This window comes from Macrobrachium nipponense, chromosome 19, assembly GCF_015104395.2.
Source record: "Macrobrachium nipponense isolate FS-2020 chromosome 19, ASM1510439v2, whole genome shotgun sequence".
Classification (NCBI taxonomy): domain Eukaryota; kingdom Metazoa; phylum Arthropoda; class Malacostraca; order Decapoda; family Palaemonidae; genus Macrobrachium; species Macrobrachium nipponense.
Window position 1 is genome coordinate 24,663,561 of NC_061088.1, and position 19,506 is coordinate 24,683,066.

Below are 19,506 nucleotides of genomic sequence, written 5' to 3' on the forward strand. Positions count from 1 at the left end.
AGATCACCTTGCTCAGACCGTTGTATTGATTGACTTGTTCGTTTTATGGCGTCGCCTGACTATAGTCATTTACGCCTGAAATATGTTCCTGTAGTTTTTTTATTATTATTATCATTAAAACAGAAAATTAAATTGATATCTTTTCAAAGAGACCAGAGAGCAGTCTTTTCGAAAAGGGGAATTAAAACCTGTTAGAGGACAAGAGACGCCATGAGATAAGTTGATTTGACGTTTCCCCGACTGAATTTGTAAGTGGGAGTCACAACCGGTTGCTCTATAGGAACTTGAAGTAAACCCGGAAGTGAATGAAGAGAATTGGAAAAATCACTAAGGGAGGGATGAAAAGAAATAAACGACGAAAATTAAATCATTATTGCATTCTGAATGGAGATACTCCTTACCTGAAAAGGGGGCTCTTGAAGACATAGCAAGCATAATCTAAAGGAAAATGTATTGAACCCCTGATGATCTGACGGAAATTCCATTAAGCAGATTTTACTGCTAACTAAATGGTTTTCAGTAATCTGCCTTTACAACAATAATAGTTATTAACGCCAGAAAATAATTATTCACGATAAATCATTTAAAATTTATTGGAATCTTAACGAAAACGTTCCATAAACCCTTCATGGGAGGACGGTCGAGACATTTACTGAATTTTCATTTAGGAAAAAACATTTTTTTTGAACTTTCATTACCTTTCTCCACTACATTGTGTTATCAGTTAACTAACGGGTATTTTCTTTCCTTTCAACAGCTATTTGCAAGCAAGGGTGCCATCACGGAACCTGTTCAAAACCCGGAGAGTGCAAGTAAGTAATAATTTACAAACATATTGAAGTTACCATCTCCACTCCTTCCATTCTTCTTACGTATTTCTCTTTTATTTTTAATTCTCGATCGTTTTACTTGGTTGCATTTGGATAAAAGTATTGCTTTTATTCATCTTCGGAAATGTATATTGTACTCTTTCTTATTTATTTTCAGATATTTCTTCATTTTATATTGTATTTTTCTTACTTATTTTATACCTTCAGATATTTTGAACAGTGTTTAATAAAAATGGTTTAAGGAATTTTTTATATTGTTATTTTGTGTACAAGAAAAACCTTTATGTTATTTCTAATTAGATCTTAGCTATTCTTTTTAACAAAATAATGTCGAGTAGTGGGAAATGTTTCCAATCTCACTTTCATATTCCTTAAGCTATTTTTAGGCATCTCTCTCTCTCTCTCTCTCTCTCTCTCTCTCTCTCTCTCTCTCTCTCTCTCTCTCTTTACAGCTTTGAATCTCTTTATGAACGTTATTTCAGTATTTTATGTTTTTTATAAATTATTAAGTTGGCGAAGGGAGAGGTAAAAGATTCAATGATGAGAAAAATTCTATTGTGATCTTAATGGCGAAATACGAAATATTATATTATTATTCTGTCTGGCCTTTTTCAGAGGAAAATATGCACGCATTATTACAATATACTTAGAAATTTCTTCATCATTTAAAACACGAAGTATAAAAAATATGATACTTAGCTAAAATAATAGAACTTTGAAAACATTTCTTGTGATAAGAAAATATTAAGACAAAAAGGTTCAAAACTAAAATTTATTATATACCTCTTTCCAGCCCCTTTAACTCGCACTCATCCCCCCAACCCCCTACTCCTCAACCTCCATCCCGCCGCTCCTAAGTCTAACTTTTAACTCTCCATCTAACGTTTCCTTCCGTGTCTTCATAATGTAAACATCGCACTGGTACATTCCGTAAGCAGGTCTACTTACGGTACGCCCCTAAACATTTATTTCGTAACATCGTCAGCTGCTCGTCTCTCTTTTCTTCCACACACTCACACACCCCCCCCCCCCCTCCCCCTCCTCCGTGGAGAGTTCCGTGCAAAGTAATTTTCATAAGAATGTTAAGTACAGGGAAATGCGCCTCTCTACCACTGTAAGCTCACCCAAGTATCAGGGGAAAAAATTCATATTATATATTAGGTGATGCAGGCGTGCAGTAGTCGTGGGCTATAAAGCTCAGGGTGGGAGTGGGTGAACTTGCATTGCAAACACAAATTTCTCTCTCTCTCTCTCTCTCTCTCTCTCTCTCTCTCTCTCTCTCTCTCTCTCTCTCTACAAGTTCTTTGCAAATGTAATTTAGAAGCATATTGAAAACGGAGATGGATGATATCAGTAAGGCGCCTCTCTCTCTCTCTCTCTCTCTCTCTCTCTCTCTCTCTCTCTCTGTATGTGTGTGTGTGTATGTGTGAATGATTACCTTCTTGTTCCCTCGTTACTGGATACAAAGTTTCGGGTTATTACAAATGTTCCAAAGTTTGGGCGGCATTTTTGTTAAGCCAACAGAATAACTCGTCCCTGGAGAGAGAATCTTTTCGGCATGATTGACTCCATGAATTTGTTTGGTTCAGCTTTTACGGGAGAACTTTTTCAAAAGTTTGAATTGATGTGCAAGCAGAAGTAAGATTCTTTTCTCGCTCTCTTCCATCCGTGATACAGCGAACCCTTTCGTTCAAGCTTTTATTACTTCTATTATCATTACACAGACCTTTCTCGTTTATTCCTTTCTCTCGTTGGCCCTCAGGACCATAAAATTCGCCTTCTGCCATTCTTCACTGATAAAAATAATGCCAGCCTCTCTGTCTCTTTCTCCGTCGTTTTGAAAAATATTGACATTTCCCCGTTGAGTTCTGAACCTTCAGAAAAAGGTCGATGCTCTTATGTTAATTCCCCACACAAACGCAAGCTCACAAAACCACGCGTGTGCGCGTGGAAAGGCAATCGAAAACGCCCGCTTTCGAATAAAGTTAACTCGCCTCCGTTATAAGCGTGTCTTTAAACGGATTGTGGAGATCAGAGCTTATAAGGGTTTGATTGGGGCACCCCCAGAATACCCCCGGACCCACCCTTTTCCTTAATATAAACGTGCTCGTTGGAGACCTCGTTTTGTGTCTCGAGAACAAACGTGTATTGTTCACGTTTAGTGACCATCAACCGGGGCTCAGACAACGCACAGTCGTCTTTTTTTTATTTCTCTCTCTCTCTCTCTCTCTCTCTCTCTCTCTCTCTCTCTCTCACGAAAGGTTACACATGTTAGGCTTTTGAATGAATCCCGTGTTTGGACTCTGGAATAGATAATAAGACGCCGTTGGTGGTAGGCGCACAGTGGTGAGGTGGAAGACCTCTTGGTCATCCCGATGACTCCGTTTTAAAGTAACTCGACGATTTCCATGTGTAATGGCCCTTTATAGGGAATTCGCCAAGGTATTTAAGGCGCCGTTTTTACGACATTGAGGGAGGAGGGGGCGGTTGGACTGTGGTTGTGTGAATACATACAAAGAATGGAGGTCGTAACAAGGGTTAGGTTTCATATTTGGTAGTTCCTTATTGGTCGTCAGCATGTGTATAAAATATTTTTGTTTACCAAAGGAAAGAATCGCTGGTTTGGTATTCTAATGCGGATGAATATTGACTGTTATTTTTACGGTCAATTTATAGAGGGCAGCTTTTACTATTTTTACCACTGTCAGGCGTTTTCTACGTTCATATTTAGGGCCTCCACATTTCGCTTGACGATCGCGGTATTAGAGAATTCTTTGACTTCAGGTCGTGACAGTAGAAACCTCCATTGAAACTCAGTTTTAATGTCGGGTTTTTAATCCGATACGCTGAATTCCCTGAAGATCCCGTACCTAAATCGCGCTTGCATTAGACGAAAGAAAACGATCGCTTAATAATAATGTGTGCTTATGACTTCTGTCTCGCCATCTGCTTTTAGATAGTTCTTGTGTCCGTTTCTTGCCGTCTCGTTTTCATCTCTCGTTCGTCTCCCGGAATTTAATAAGTATTATCGTAACATTTTGGCTTTTTTCGGAGTCCATTGCATGCACGAGGGAATTCTATTGTCAACAGGTCGTGCGGATGCAGTCGCAACAAATAGGACGTCCGTGACGTACGCAGGACTTCGTAACGCATAATCACGAAATACTCAATATTAGTGCCTCTCTCTCTCTCTCTCTCTCTCTCTCTCTCTCTCTCTCTCTCTCTCTCTCTTTGGGTGTATTTACACGTGTGATTTGTGTGGCTGTTGCCACGGGTTGAATTTTGATAAAGGTTAACTTTTTTTTATGATGGTTGTTTATGATGGTGGACCTTTTATGAAGGGTAGTTTTTTATGATTTTTATTACGCCAGGACATACGTGTATAAACCAATCAGTTCTTTCTCTTTCTTTCCGTCTGTTAGTAGTTCATAAAGAAACGGTAACTCTACTAAGCATGCAATGGGAAAATTTAGACTTAAGATATTCCATAAATAAGCTTATTTAATACTTCTCGACGTCAGTATGACGGGCATCATCAGATTCTTAAATTTCAGAGGAAAACAGAGTCAGCAACATTTTTGCGTCTTCAAAAGAATATTAGAATGATGAAGAGTCAGTTATTCTTTTCATCTCTTGAATAGAACATTAAAGCTGGATTCCAGACAGAATTTAGATGAGAGAAATTTGCAAGGTTCCAGAATTCTATCCCAAGCCACGAGATAAATTATTTTCACGGCTTAAAAGAGGCCTTGAAAAATATTAAGAATGAAATTCCATGAACTACGGCTGCCTGTGTATAATGCCGTTCGCGGATAACGTTCCCTATGCCTCCTGTCGTTCGAGCAGTGATATTAAACAGTGCTGGTTCTGGTCAGAGATTGAATGGGTGACCACTGAAAACGTAGACGAGGTCGGTATATTATCCTCATGAAATTCAGTGGGCAGGGCATGGTGCCAACAACTTCATCCCAAGAAGAATTCCATAATAACCGGAAGGAGAACGCCTCCAAGCGTCAACCCCTTTAACGAATGCAAGGAATAAGATAAAGTACATATGAAGAGAGTAGTTAGGTAAAAAAGAAACTACTTTCTTGCTGCGTTTTACTGCTGAAAGAAATGAATCACCGGGTGGGGGGGGGGGGCGTCCCCTAAGCACGCGCAGTTTACAAGGGTCGATTAACATTCTTAACCTCAGTCACTTGGAAATCTTTTAATTTCGTGCCACTTTGTCGCTTCAAAGAGCTGTTTGGCGGAAGATTAAGACCCAGCTTTCTCTTGTCCCGAGCGAACGACATACCCTGACCTGACCTCTGGCAGTAGGAGAGTAAACCCTAGAGACAGAGTTGGGGAAAGAGAGAGAATGTTGCTTTTCTCTTAAGTGTTTTTCCTCCTGGTTTAACATGTTCCTCTTCGTATGCAAAAACGGGGAAAGTACCCGAGTATGGGAGTTTCGTTTGCAAGAGGATTCTCTCTCTCTCTCTCTCTCTCTCTCTCTCTCTCTGTGTGTGGTGTGTGTGTGGTTGTGTTGTGTTTGCTGTGTGTGTGTGTGTGTGAAAGGAAGGAAGGTAGATTTCAGCTTACTTTTTCTTATGTATTGGGTCAAATAAACTTCAATGCATTTTTATAACGTGATTTGCCATCTCAGTGAAAAATAAAATCAACCGCTACTACTGTGGTGGCTCTCGGGCCTTATTGTGATCCACTGTTCCTCGCATTTTATAGAAATCGAGAATCACGAAGCTAAATAAAAAATAACCTTCAATTGCATAAAACGCATATATTCCATATTATACATACTTTGTATTCCAGTTTCCCTGGAGCATTTGAAGCCTTCCGAAGTTATTGCAGCACTTTTTTTTTTTTTTTTTTTTTTTTTGGGGGGGGGGGTGGTGGTGGGGGGGTTGCAAAAGGTCACCGAGACTATGCTCCTTCTTGATATGCATCCTTCCAGTTCGGCATGTCTGGTGGAGATGTCGTTTTTGAGCTTTTCGGTGATTTATCTTTTTTCCTGGGTCGTTAGAAATGTTTTTGATTCTGGCCGCTGATTTAAATAGTGCATTGGCCCTGTTCTAAAATCAAACTTTCTTCATTTTGTCAACCTGATTTCTTTGGACGCAACTAATTTTATTTGGGTAAGATCTAGACATTAGTATTTCTTATGCTTAAAAGTGTAAAAGAAAAAAATAATAAAGGAATAAATGAAACATACATAAAATCCACATTGTTAACCAATATTATTCTTCCTCATATTCAAATGTAATATAAATTTTTAAAAACTAGATAAAAATCAAAACAATATGCAAATCAGGTTTTAAAATATTTGGAATCAATTTTTCAACCATCTCGAGATGATCTAGATGTTAACGAATTTTTCTTCATGGTTAAATAAACATAAAAGTTAAGGTTGAATAAAAATCAAAAGTATATGCAAATCAGTCATTGGATGAAAAAAATATATATAGAATTCATTCTCTTGCCTTCACTGCTCTCATCCGAGACGTATATATTCATTCCTGCAAGTCCTGAATCGATCTCTCGCTTGTCAGGCCCGAATTGAAGGGGTCAATATTTTTACCCGTTTGATTCAAGATGTGGCATCTAAAGTTCATCGGAGCGAGAAAATTTATGCGGGAAGGGTTCTCCCAAAAGGGGAGAGTTTAAGGGAAGGGAATGAAGGGGCTTATGCAACTCTCTCTCTCTCTCTCTCTCTCTCTCTCTCTCTCTCTCTCTTCTCTCTCTCGTAGCACAGTGGTAGGACGTCGTTCAGCTCACAAACTGAATGACCAGCGTTGGATTCCCGAGACGGGCATAAGGTACGATATAAACACTTTCCCTAAAATGCAGCTTGCCTCTGGTAAATCAATCAGTGGATTATGTACCTGGTTGTTAACTGACTGTAGCGTCAAAAGAGAAAAGGTTGAAAGATGAATAATAGAAGTGAGGTATCCATCAAAATTGGAGGGGCTCGACGAAGCAATCTTCACCCCGTAGATAAAGGATTCATAATTAAAACACTCCTCGGTAATATGAACCAAAAATATATAAGAAAAAACAATTTAACTAGTCCTCAGGAACCTTTCTGCTATCCAAACTTACTTAACGTTCGTCACTGTATAAATGGTTCCGTTAGTGTTGAAGTTTAGTACACTTCTTCATTAGCTATGTTTATGAAAATTGTTTAAGACTTTTTTTTTTAAGTAAGGTAACAGAGCGTCCATAGTTTTTGTGCCTTCATTCTCCGTAGTCACTTACATGAGTTTACTTCTTATCCTTACCCAACATTCCCATCGTTGACTCGTGTTAAAATAACGGTACATTCCTGTTTATGAAGACTATAATTTCTGCTTGCAGCTGCCACCTCTAACTAGTGTAAAAGGTATAACCGAAGTTTGCAATGTAGGGGAAGGGGCGGACCCTCATTGACTGACATTTGAATTTACAATCTCCATATTTTATCTCACGGAGATCGGAGATGCATCTTTCATATCCCCAAGTTAACTGATGACCTTTGCTTATTCGTTCTACAAAGAAATAAAATTCCTTTTTTTCGACCTAAACTGTTGCTAGGTCATTTACATATTATACCATTTTCTATATTCCAATGTACAGGATGGCATAGGTCCAAGTTACCTTGATACTGGCCGTGACAGCGTTTTTAAAAAACCACAAATAGAAGAATAAAATATTCGGTCAAGTTTAATAAAGACACTTTATAGTCACGTAATGAAGTTGGTCTGTTATAATCATACCTAACACTTCATTTGCCAATAGATAGGCCTCCCGACCTTCGGTATACAAGAGGTACATAATTCTCTGGTATGGAGAAACGAGTATTTACAGCCTCCCTACGAACCGGAGGCGCTCAGCCACCCCGCTGTGGCCGATCAGAGGTGGTTATTAAGGCTATCACAGCTTTTGAGTTAGGTGCTGGTTCCTTTATATATAAGGAGCCCTGGGAGCCCATAGTTTAATATTGGGTTAATATCCGTTTGGGATGTGTTAGAATTTCGCAGAGATAAGAACACACTTTTACGTGCAATTAAGGTGAATGAGATTACTTGTGCGCATTTTGTAAAGTCATTACCTTGTGAAAACTAAACAAATGTACAAGACATTCTCTCTCTCTCTCTCTCTCTCTCTCTCTCTCTCTCTCTCTCTCTCTCTCTCTCTCTCGTGCTATAAAACCAAGACAAACGCTTAAAACATAGACTACGTTTGTCGTCAGGGTTTCTGTAATATATTTCTATTTGTGGATGTTGCTACCAATAGAGCTCTAGGGTATGTATGATACGCAAGCACGAATCTTGCGCGTGCACCGTTGAAATATGAGTACAGAAGAAGGTGACAGCAGTTCCTCGTTCTTGGCAACATCTATCAGAATTCCAGAAAATTGAATATTTCAATTGTAGTTTTATCTGTCAGTATTGTAGCTGATTTATCTAGAAGACAGACTGCTTTCAGTCCAAGAATCACTTACTCCAAGCAAGAGCCTCGGTATTCTTGACACTGATAAAATATCATGGAAGAAGAATCCGTCACTAGACGTAAGAAAGAAAACCGTGAAATGTAGCTTAACATAACATAATTCGAAGTCGAAAAACACCAGCTTTGATTCGCCAACTTGTTTGGCCCCACGCTGAGGCTAGATCTTGAAGTTTGTTGTCGGTCCTTCTGCGGTTTCAGGGGAACACTGGGATACCCAAGTATTGATGGGGTGTCAGCGGATTTAAAGAGGCAGGGGACTGCGCGAATCAACCAATTACAATGGATGTCTGTTTTGATGCTTTTTACAACTAATGATGAATTATTAGAGAAGAAAAGAGTGAGGACGTCACTGAATGATTATATTCTGCAACAGAAATACTGCTGTGCGTGAAATTGAAGGGAAGAGGAGAAAATCGGCGTTAGAATTATGATGAAATAAGTGTGCGTGAAACTCGTGATTTTTAAGAAGAGATGGAAAATCAATGTTCCTGTACTTATATGATTTGGGGGTTCCTTTCAGGAGTTAAATGGCGATTTGATTGTTAAACACCAAGAAATGTTCCACGATATATGTTGAAAATAATGCAATGGATTTATTGTGCACGGTTTGCTTCTCAAGCAGAAAATTCGACTCTTTTAACTTGAATAATAACTTTCTTTGATTTAAAATTGAAAGGTTTGTTTTTCTCTCTTGTTCCCTAATTACAGAGTACAAGTTCCCTCTTACATCTCCTACCCATCTTTTAATTGACGCTTACTTCTCCCAACAACTCCCTTCAGCATCAAATAGCATGTACGTACACTTCCCAGCCTCAAAACTCGAAGCGATGTAAATCATTGCCGGCGACTGGCGAAGTTACCCTGCATTGCAAGTGGGGTACTTCCTCGACCTGGGCATCGTCAGTAGTATGTTGCAACTCTGCCTGGATGATGAATAATGCCCTGCAATAACTGCCACTTAGATTTCCCTGGAAATATTGCCGAAGATAGCAGCCCCGTTGCAAATTCTTATATCTGTATGCATTGTTGCAAAGGCTGTACGAGTTGCCACTGGTTTGTTTGCCCAATGGTTGGTAGCTTTTGAATGTTGACTTTTGTGTTGGTGCGTCATGTTCTCAATGCATTATTTGACTACATTGGCTCCCTTTGTTTTTACAAAAAGGAATATCAACAAATGTTTCATGTTATTTTCAGTTCGTTTAAAGCAGTTTGCCCCCATTTCTGTTATAGGAAGTGACCTCAAATTTCGTACTCCTGATAAGTTTGGTAAATTAGATTTCAAGAAAAGTTTTATTGTCTCACTGTTGTTTTGCTGTGATTTCATTTTAAAATAAATAAAAAAATAGTTTTAAGTTATTCACTACAGTAAATAAGGTAGATCCTTTCCCTCTAAATCATCTCCAAGATGACTTTTGAGATAATGAAAGAAGAGCTAATAGAGTGTATTGAAATCCATCATTGTAATTTCTTGCATTATTAAAAGATAGTTCATATAAATGTTTATAATTATGTATGTATGTATATATAAACATATATCTATAAACATTTATATAAACTATCTTTTAATAGTATCAAGAAATTACATGGATGCATTTTCACCAGGCTTTTTTGTTGTTAGCTTGCCTGTGTATACACATACACAAACCTTATATATATATATATATATAATATATATATATATATTATATATATATAAATAAAATTATATATATATAAATAAATATATATATATATATAAATATAATATATATATATATATATATATATATTATAGTAATTTATACTCACATGTGTGTGTGTGTGAACGAATGGAATGCCCTATCTGGGCAGCTTCCGAACGAAAACGACGAACAGCGTAAGGGGAAACATAAAGAGAGGTTCCAGACGACCTCTCCCTTCCCCTACCAGGAGTCGTTGCTTTTCTCTCTCCGTGTTCAGGAGAACAGCCATTGAACATCGTTCGTGATTCCAGTACGGAGGAGAACAATAAATGTTTTCCAAGGGGCATTGTCACTAGTTGAGAGGCAGAAGGGGATAAAGGGTAAATAATAATAGTGCATTAACTTGTAGCATCCATCTTCTAGCAGCTAAAGCATGCTCTTTAAGGTCAAATCTCAGGCACGTGAAGGTATTTTTAAGGTCGTTCCGAGGATTCTCTTATCCTGCGGGACGGTCACAAACTTTCGAGGTCTTGTCTTCCACTGCCCCCCCCCCCCTCCCCCCTCCCTTTTCTAAGGAAGAAAATATTGCTGTAGTTATTTTCTTATGGCATGGCGTTCTTCTGTTTTGAATGGAAAGGTTCGGAAATATCTTTAAAATTATATATTTTTTTATCCTAATTTTGTTACGAGTACGATTTGCTCTTAGAGAATTTCAATAAGAAAAAGATGACAGATTGGACAACCCTTTGCCCATACATAGTCCAGACCCGAAGAGAATGCTCAGGTGTGCAAACTTTCTTCCGAAGATGTTTGTTGGGTTTGCAATTTGACTTAACTGTTCGCTGTTGTCATAAAGTTCTATGAAACTTTGTTATTTTTTTTAATATCATTAGTTATAACATGTAAAATACTAATTACGTTCTTCATACAAAAGATTGCCCTTCCACCGTGTCTCAGGAACGTATATTCCTACTAAAACCGTTTACTCCTAATTCCCAACTTAGCTACATTGACCCAGTTACACATCCATTCAGTTGGCGTGGCAACTTTTTGAAACGCATACACTATCTTCGGGATCTCGGGTCACGACGGGTTCCGGAGAGGGGTCTCCCATTGGTTGTCATCCTCTTGCACCTGTGACGTCACGCGTTGGTTTGGTCAGTCAGTGGCTAGTTTCGGGGAGGTCAAGAAAGCCACACACCGGTCGATCGGTCATTGGCTGGCCTCCAAGTCGTGACGACAGAGGCAGGCAGTAGTTTCCCACGAGACGCGCGCGCGCGTTTACCTACACAAACACACACACACACATACACACATACGCTGTGCACAGTGAACATCAGGAAATGCCGAGGCCAAAGGGAAGGGAGAGGCGCCTCCAAACGCCGTCGCCTTCGATACGGAGCAATTATCGTCAGTCCCAATGGCCCCACCACCTTTCCGTATATACCCCTGACGAAAACCCTCCCCTACCCCCAAACTTTCGTCGATAACAGCACCCCTGTAACACCCCCGATGTCCTTTCCATTCTGATTTTGATGTTCCTTCCATCCTCCTCTTGTCCTTCTCTGTTCATTTCAGCCGTATTAACTCGTTTCCTGTGCAAACGTCAGATTAATTGTTTATTAAAAGCTGTTTACTCTTTATGCGCCCCCATCTATTTCTTTGCCTTTTCACGCGAGTCAAAAGTTTCTTCATACTCCAGTTCCTGTTCCAGAACATCCGCCTCATCTCCCCCACCCCGTCCCCTCAACCCCCACCCTTCCATATTTCCAGTAAATACGAACTTCCTCTTCTCCCCACCCATGCTCCTTCTGGTTTCCAGCCTTCGTCTTATCCTGGAACAAAAGTCTCGTCGTCTCTCTCTCGTTATGTTTTCGAAGGAAGGACTTTCAAGCCGTTTTAAAAGGCGTCGTGAAAAGCCGCCTTGTGGGTATTGTGGTTCCTTTGTTAAGAAAGCTGTGGGTTTGTAGAATGTCGACCCAGTGTGTAATTAGGGGAGTGAAGTCATTAACAAGTTTTTTCCTCTTCCCGAATAAAGCCCTTTTTCGAAATAACGTCTTTATCTCCTTCGTGAATGGGAGTCCTATTCTTGAGACTCTTTCACCCCCCGCAGGAAGATGGTCACCTATTCTTGTAGTTCTTTGACTATCGTCAGGAGAGCGGTCACGTCGAAAGCTCTTCCCATACCATTATCTCTGCCGCTTCCACTACCGCCGCTGCTACTCCGTCTGATGGAGGAGTTGAATAATAGGGTCTCATAAATATTGTTGTTATATTAAAAACTAGGCTCAATATATCAAGCGGGGAGGACGCGTTGCACAGCCACGTAAAATATGTAGCTCGTCCCGTGGTTCCCAGACGCCATAATAATTATGAACCCCTGCCGCCTTCTGAATCATCTGCGCTGTCCACCTCCTTTGCTGAATTATGATCCGAATGCGGCCCCAGTGTGAATTAATTACAACGCGTATTAATTGGAAATCCCGGGAGGTGGTGTTTAAACGGTATATTAATGTATAACGCCGAGAAAGGCTGCAATTCAAAACAAAACGTGTTTGACTTTTAAGTTCGATTTATGGCAACATTTGGGCAGGATCATTTGCAACGACGATGTTCAAGAATAAAGGCGCAAAGAATACTGACGGAAAAATATTAGGAAATCGCTTTTATTTCAACAGGCACTAAAAATAAGATTCTGCTTATTTATATGAGGATGCTCGAAGATAGATGCAAAGGACTATCAAGAAGGAATCAAGTTTGTTTAGATCCGGTGTAAACATCCACACTGTAAAGACTTCAGTGACAGGTGGTTTGAGTTTGACTTTTTCCTCGGGTGTTGAAAATCAAGCAGAAGGATTCTATCTTCTCATTTGATTTGCAGTCAACATCCTTTCTTTTTTATCCCCTATCTTTGTTAGTTATTCTCTATCTAGATGATTCGCGTCTAACTGTTTTTTCTTAGACACAAAAACGAAATTCTGCTCGTTGATGACTAGTCTAAGGGCTCTGTTTTTCCTAGGCACATATAGACAAGAAATCGCTCTCTCTCTCTCTCTCTCTCTCTCAGGAAACCTGAAAACTGGGAGGCATAAGAAGTTGGTGGTGTAAACCAGCACGGACGGTTACGCGTTAATTGGCAAAAACCTTTTGACCGGAAATGATCGCGTTTTGGTGGGGTTTCGAGTGTCGGTGGGGGAAGTCGTTTCCAGTAGTCCATTCTCAGCTCGGCCGTTCCAGTTTTCCTCCATTTCTTTTGCTTTTTCTCCTCCTATCTTTTTTTTATTTACTTTTTTCGGGTTGATTTCAGTTTCTTTTATTTCCTTTGCTTCTTTCTTCGAGATTGAGGGGATTTGCATCTTTTGATTTCACTGTTTAGTTTTCAATCTTTGCAGATTCAATTTTATGTGGTTTGCTTGCTCTTTGACAATGTTTTTTAATTGTTCGTAGTTTATGCTTCTTTTCTATAAAATTAAGAATTTTTTCTTTCTTTCTTTTTCATCTTTTTGCCAGTTTCTTCCTTTTTTCATGACTTTGTAGGATTTCTCACCTTTTACCTTTTCATTAATTTCTCCGTCTCTAATGCGATTTACCCTTTTCCACGTTATCCGTTCTTCTTACTTTTTCCCCGTGATTTTATGGGATTTTGAGGTCTCCTCTCTCTTTTCGTGTCTGGTTTCCGTTGTCTCGAGATGGTTAGCCTTGACACGTTTTTGCTTTGTCTTTTTTCTTCTTCTTCTTCTTCGATTCCAGTTATTTTCTGTTAATATTTCAATTGGAAGGGAGTTTTGACATTTTTACTGATTTTAAGATATATTTACAATCCCGAAAAGTGACGCTGAGTAAATTTTGTAGATTTATAAAGACGTAACATTGCTTCTCCCATTTTCTGTGTCTAATGTTTGTGGCTTCTTTGTATATTAACTTGTTCACTTCCACTGGGTAGGTTATTATCTTTATATTTATTTACACTCTGGAGGTCTCTTTACGTTCCACATTATAATTATCATTACTATTATCATAGTGATTTTTAAAAGAGGCCTGGTTCAGACGTAAGATGACATAGTTGCAGTAATTGTCAAGGTAAGGACAAGTTGCAAGGACAGTATTTAGAACTTAAAACAGATATAATTTTACAATCAGAGAAACAATGAAAGTTATGCCTTTACACGACTTCTTTGGAAAAATTTTCTTAATGTGTGTTACGAACTAAGCTGCAAATAAAACCAGACTTTCGCATCTCTCTCTCTCTCTCTCTCTCTCTCTCTCTCTCTCTCAACCATTCCTTTGGCTCATGTCTACTTTCCACTGTCTAAACAGAATTCACACCCCACAGAGCAATGGTTGCTAGTTCGGAAACCTTTCATCTCATTTCACAGTCCATTAAGCATTAGATATATGCAGAAATTATCTCTCTCTCTCTCTCTCTCTTTGTCCCTTACCTGTAATTATAGCCACCTTCTACCCCCGTATCCTCCACGCACACCCTCACACATAAACACACACAGTTACTATAAGATCAACATCGGTGTAGTATCTATCTCTCTCTCTCTCTCTCTCTCTCTCTCTCTCTCTATTACCTATGGTATCAGAATACATTAACACACTATAAAAACCATCCATTCTGGTATTAGGTTACACACACACAAATTGTCAATGTAATATCACCACCGAATGTTGAATCGGAATACGCATACATAACTATACGATCCCCACCATCACTTGTGGTATCGGGGTGCGCGCACACACACACACACACACACAGAGTGGCATTCAGTAGGGAGGTGTGGGATCCGATCGCATCTTTTAAGGCGGGTGCACAAGGAATCCCTTTTTATGCCCGCGGGGCCATTGTCTATCCACACATAAACACTACCATCAGATGGGTAATTATAGGCGACCCGTGTCAAGCGTGACCGATAAGACGCCAGAATGTTTCGTCCCAGTCCCATTGCTCTCTCTCTCTCTCTCTCTCTCTCTCTCTCTCTCTCTCTCTCTCTCTCTCTCTACGCTCACAGTTCGAGCAATTATTCTCTTGTAATCTAAGTATTTTTTTTTCACTTATATTTGGATATTTTAACCGTATATCATAGCAGAATACTTAAGGTATCGTTTATCAGTATGGGCACTTCGTCAAATCTCTGTTACCTGAGCACAGACGGTTAGTGTTTTTTTTTTGTTTTTTTTCGTAGTCACATATAATCATAACAATGAACAACTCGATCCCTCAGGATATGCCGCGACATTCCCAGGAGTAGTCGAGGTTAATCACTAGTCTCTCTCTCTCTCTTCTCTCTCTCTCTCTCCTCTCTCTCTCTCTCTCTCTCTAGTAAATTAGGTGTACTCGATTTTGACTGGCTGTTTCAAATTCATAACAAATTGATACGGAGTTTTACTTAGAGAGAGAGAGAGAGAGAGAGAGAGAGAGAGAGAGAGAGAGAGAGATTTGTTAAGCTTTGGAACTATTACAACCATAAGATGTAAACGGTTAATTGAATCCTTGGGGGAAATCATCCCACATGAGACGAAAAGGTGATTTTAACATGACTCCTAATAACCTTCCAGTGCAAATCGAAGTGTCCCTTTTCATGTTCTGCTCAATGTCAACTAAATTTAGTGGTCTCTACTCCCCTCTCCGGCTTCCCCCATCCCCATGTAGAGGAAAAGGTAACCCAAAACAGTAGCCATCACTTTTAATCACCGTAATTTGTCTGGCTGGGGTGCGTTATTCATCGTCATCCACAGGATGATTTGTAGACGAGGCAGGTCTTGTACATTGTGTTTCCGCTTTTTTCTTTTAAGGAGAAAGCTTTCAAACAGACTAGTCTTCATTCGATTTTTTTTTCTTCAGAGCTTTCACTGAATTGCGGTTTGCTTTGTAGTTGGTGAACGTTGTTACATTTATGTTTCCCGTTTGTTTTTGGATTCACTGAATATTTGTTTGCATGTCATTCTTATTGACCAAGTTGCTTCGTTAGAGCTTGTTATTTGTATTCAGTTTCTTTCACACGTTATACGGGTGATGTTGTGTGTGTGTGTGTACATATGTGTTTATGTATGTATGTATGTGTTCAAATTATTAGTTTTTTCTACTTCTCTCCATTTTATCCTTTTAGACTTACAGTTGGATGCAAACCATTCATAAATACAGTATCTACTCACTTATCCATTAAAACCTCGCTAACAAAAGATTACTAGATAATCATTTGCAGTGGCACATTATTTTTTTAAGTCTTAAAAATGTTTTTGAACTCGTACGACATGAATTTGGTGAGCGCACACAAGAGCGGTTATGGCGATTGATTTTCTTTTGTGCTGAAAGCAGAGAAATCGTAATCTCCTTTATAGTGTCTGGGTAGGTTTCTCATGGGAAAGCTACTCTCAACTTTATATCGTATCGCGGTCTTATCGCGTTAATCAGGATTATAATCCTCGTGTGATTACCAGCATGATTTATTGACAGACAGGAATAATGGTAGCACTGACTTCAGTACGAGATTAAACCTTGTCTGTAAGTGTTGTTCTCGTTGTTGCTGTTGTTGTTCTCGTTGAAGGAAAGTAATCAGCTATGTTCTCAAACATTTTCTTTTTTACTAAGTCCTGTTACATTCCCGTTGAACTTATTGGCTACATGTTATCAGTCCTTTATCTTTTTTTTAATTATATCAATACTACCATTTTACTTTTCATTGTGAATTTAAGAATTGCCAGATAACATTATTGATGGGTAGCCAATGCGTTCATTCGATTATAGATTTAAAAGAATAGAAAATTTGACATCAGTATTTCTATTACATATACGTTATTTAACCCATGTTCAATTACATTCATGATTATTCTGTCATAAAGTTATGGCAGGGTTAAGATAAATTAAGCAATTAAGAATTTAGATTTAGATTCGAAAAAAGGAAATTTCTCACAGTGGTTTTTCTTTTCCATCCAAAAATCTAAATTTTCATATATCTAAACCTGAGTTGCTAAGCTTATATCTTACTTCTTAACACAGACATTTTTTTTTGTTTTCACTATAAAAAATTAGATTCATAATGAAGCAAAATAATGAATCACTAGTGCTTTATGAAACACATCGAAAAGGAAATTAACATTTCCATAGCCTCTTGGTGACATTTTGTGAAAAAACTTTATTATTATTATTATTATTATTATTATTATTATTATTATTATTATTATTATTATTATTATTATTCTAAGTATAAAAACACGTTCCCAAAAATAAATCAAATAGGTATAAGTTATGACTTAAAATGTATTTGTTCATGCTTATTTAAAATAAAATGGAAAAGAAAAATATCAATCTTTAGTGTTATTACATGGTATATAAACCCACAACACATATCTAATATTTTTAATTAATTTATTACATCATACATCTTTCCTTTTAAATCTCTTGTTTTCGACTAATCCAATCAATCCCTTTATTTTATTTCATTTTTTTTTTTGCTCCTTATCTTTTATCAGCCTGTGTTCAGCGTGGGAAAGGTGACCCTTTTCTCACCTGCGTGTATTAACTTTTATCATTCCCTTATCACTACATTCTTTTATTTTCCGATTTGTCTTGAATTTAAACATGTACTCTAGAATTTTATTGATATAAACTACATTTCTTTAAGATTCCATCAGATAAGTGTATTCGTTATTGCCTTCGTCCTTCTCCCACCTCTTCAATATTTTACAGTATTTATTTATCTATCGTGTTGTGAAGACTGTGTTACTTTAATAAAAACAGGTCTGGAGCTATTAAAACTTTGAGTGCTAATCAACCGTTTGAAATCGAAAGCAGGCGGTGGTCGTTATAAAAATAAGTTTTAAAATTGGTAAAGTCTATGGGGTGTTCACGTAACTTTTCGGTAACTTCTCTTCTCACACTCATTGCGGCTTGCCACATTACAGGCAGTCAAGTAGTTACTGCTGTAGTACGGAGCTTACTAAATTTTCCAACAATGTTTGTTTACACATTTATATTGTTAGTTACGATAATATCAATAGGGATTATTATTATTATTATTATTATTATTATTAAGTCTTTCTGAGGAAAATAACACAAGTAACGAATGATGTGTAGATGTCTTACTATTCAAAATATCTTAGTCTTGCTTTTACTACTTTCGTATAGAGGGCTGACGTGATCAGGGAGCCAAACGACTAACAAGGAGGCACTGAGGTCCTCAAACGAAAGCACAACAATTCTTTGAGATTACTTGCTTGAATGCCCGCTTTGCAAGAAATTAAGGCCTGTATCTCGAATTTACCGTTATCTTTACAATTCATTTGCTCAAGCAAGAACGTAACGTCAGCATTTTACCTGCATTTACCTTTCATTTGCATAAGCATATGACCTCTCTTATCGACGACTTTTGAAAATATCTCCCTGTCCCATGCCATGCCGCCTTTTTTGGAGAAAATATAAGTAATTTAACTTGTCATTTAGATACGCAATGGCCGTGTTAAAAGCGCCACGTCCGCGCAGTGGTCGTGCCAGGAACTATAAATTACCGAGAGATTAGATTAATCTCTTAATGCATAACCGAGGTTCCCGATAAGCGCTTCTTATGGTGTAAGGGAACGTCGGGAAAAGATTTGAAGTTTTCTGCTGCGACTTTTCTGTTTAAGTTCGGATCTTTTTTGGGGAAGTGGCGAGTTTTTTTTTTTTTTTTTTACATAAATCCATTCATCCTAATACATACATACACACACTCACATGCACACAAACAAATACAATCTTTCATCATGTCGATTTTATTGGTGTTTTGCTGTGTTCTTTATGTGTCCTCTTGCGATTTTTTTTCTAGTTTATCACTTAGTCTGCTTTCGTTAACATTTAATTTTGAAGTTTATACCTTAGTTTCAATTTTAAAGTTTGTACCTTAGTTTTAATTTTGAAGTTTATACCTTAGTTTGTCCTGTGTAGGCAATTAAACAAAATTTGAGCCCTAATCCTTCTAATGGGACACAGTTAATATATTGATAATTGTGGATGCTTGCATGCTTAGTGTATGCGTGTGTGTGCAGATTGTTGATATTCGAAAAATTATACTTGTGACTGATTCGCCTAAGGGACAAGCCACTGCCTTGCATGCCGTAATTAACTGCTATATTAAACGTAAGTTTACATTACGTTCAAGTTTTCCATGCTCCGTTACATTCCAATATATGTCATTGAAATGCTGGGGAATACTCGTATTCTGTGAGGATATGATTGTATTGCACTGGATACTGCGACTGTTGAATTAGCTGCTTTTATCATACAGATTGATTTTTATTTTTTATTTCATAAATGTTTTGTGTGCGTGTTTTGTGGTTTTAAAGGTTTAAAGGAAGTGCAGAACACCAGTGCGCTCTCTCTCTCTCTCTCTCTCTCTCTCTCTCTCTCTCTCTCTCTCTCTCTCTCTCTCTCTCTCTCTCTCTCTGCAAATGCAAATCGTATGCTAGATTCTAATGCACTAATTCATGATAATTAGTTTCACCATCCATTTGGGGTTCATTAAATGCAGGAGAAAGGGAGAGAAGGCGGT

General features: G+C 38.2%; 1 protein-coding gene across 1 annotated transcript in view; it reads left to right on the forward strand.

Moving 5' to 3' along the window:
* The window catches only part of LOC135215266 (protein jagged-1b-like), a 380,196-nt gene that overhangs the window by 317,064 nt on the left and 43,626 nt on the right, over nucleotides 1-19,506 (forward strand). Inside the window, 1 exon segment of the mRNA XM_064249807.1 lies at nucleotides 758-812. Within this exon segment, the coding sequence (XP_064105877.1) occupies nucleotides 758-812 (55 nt within the window).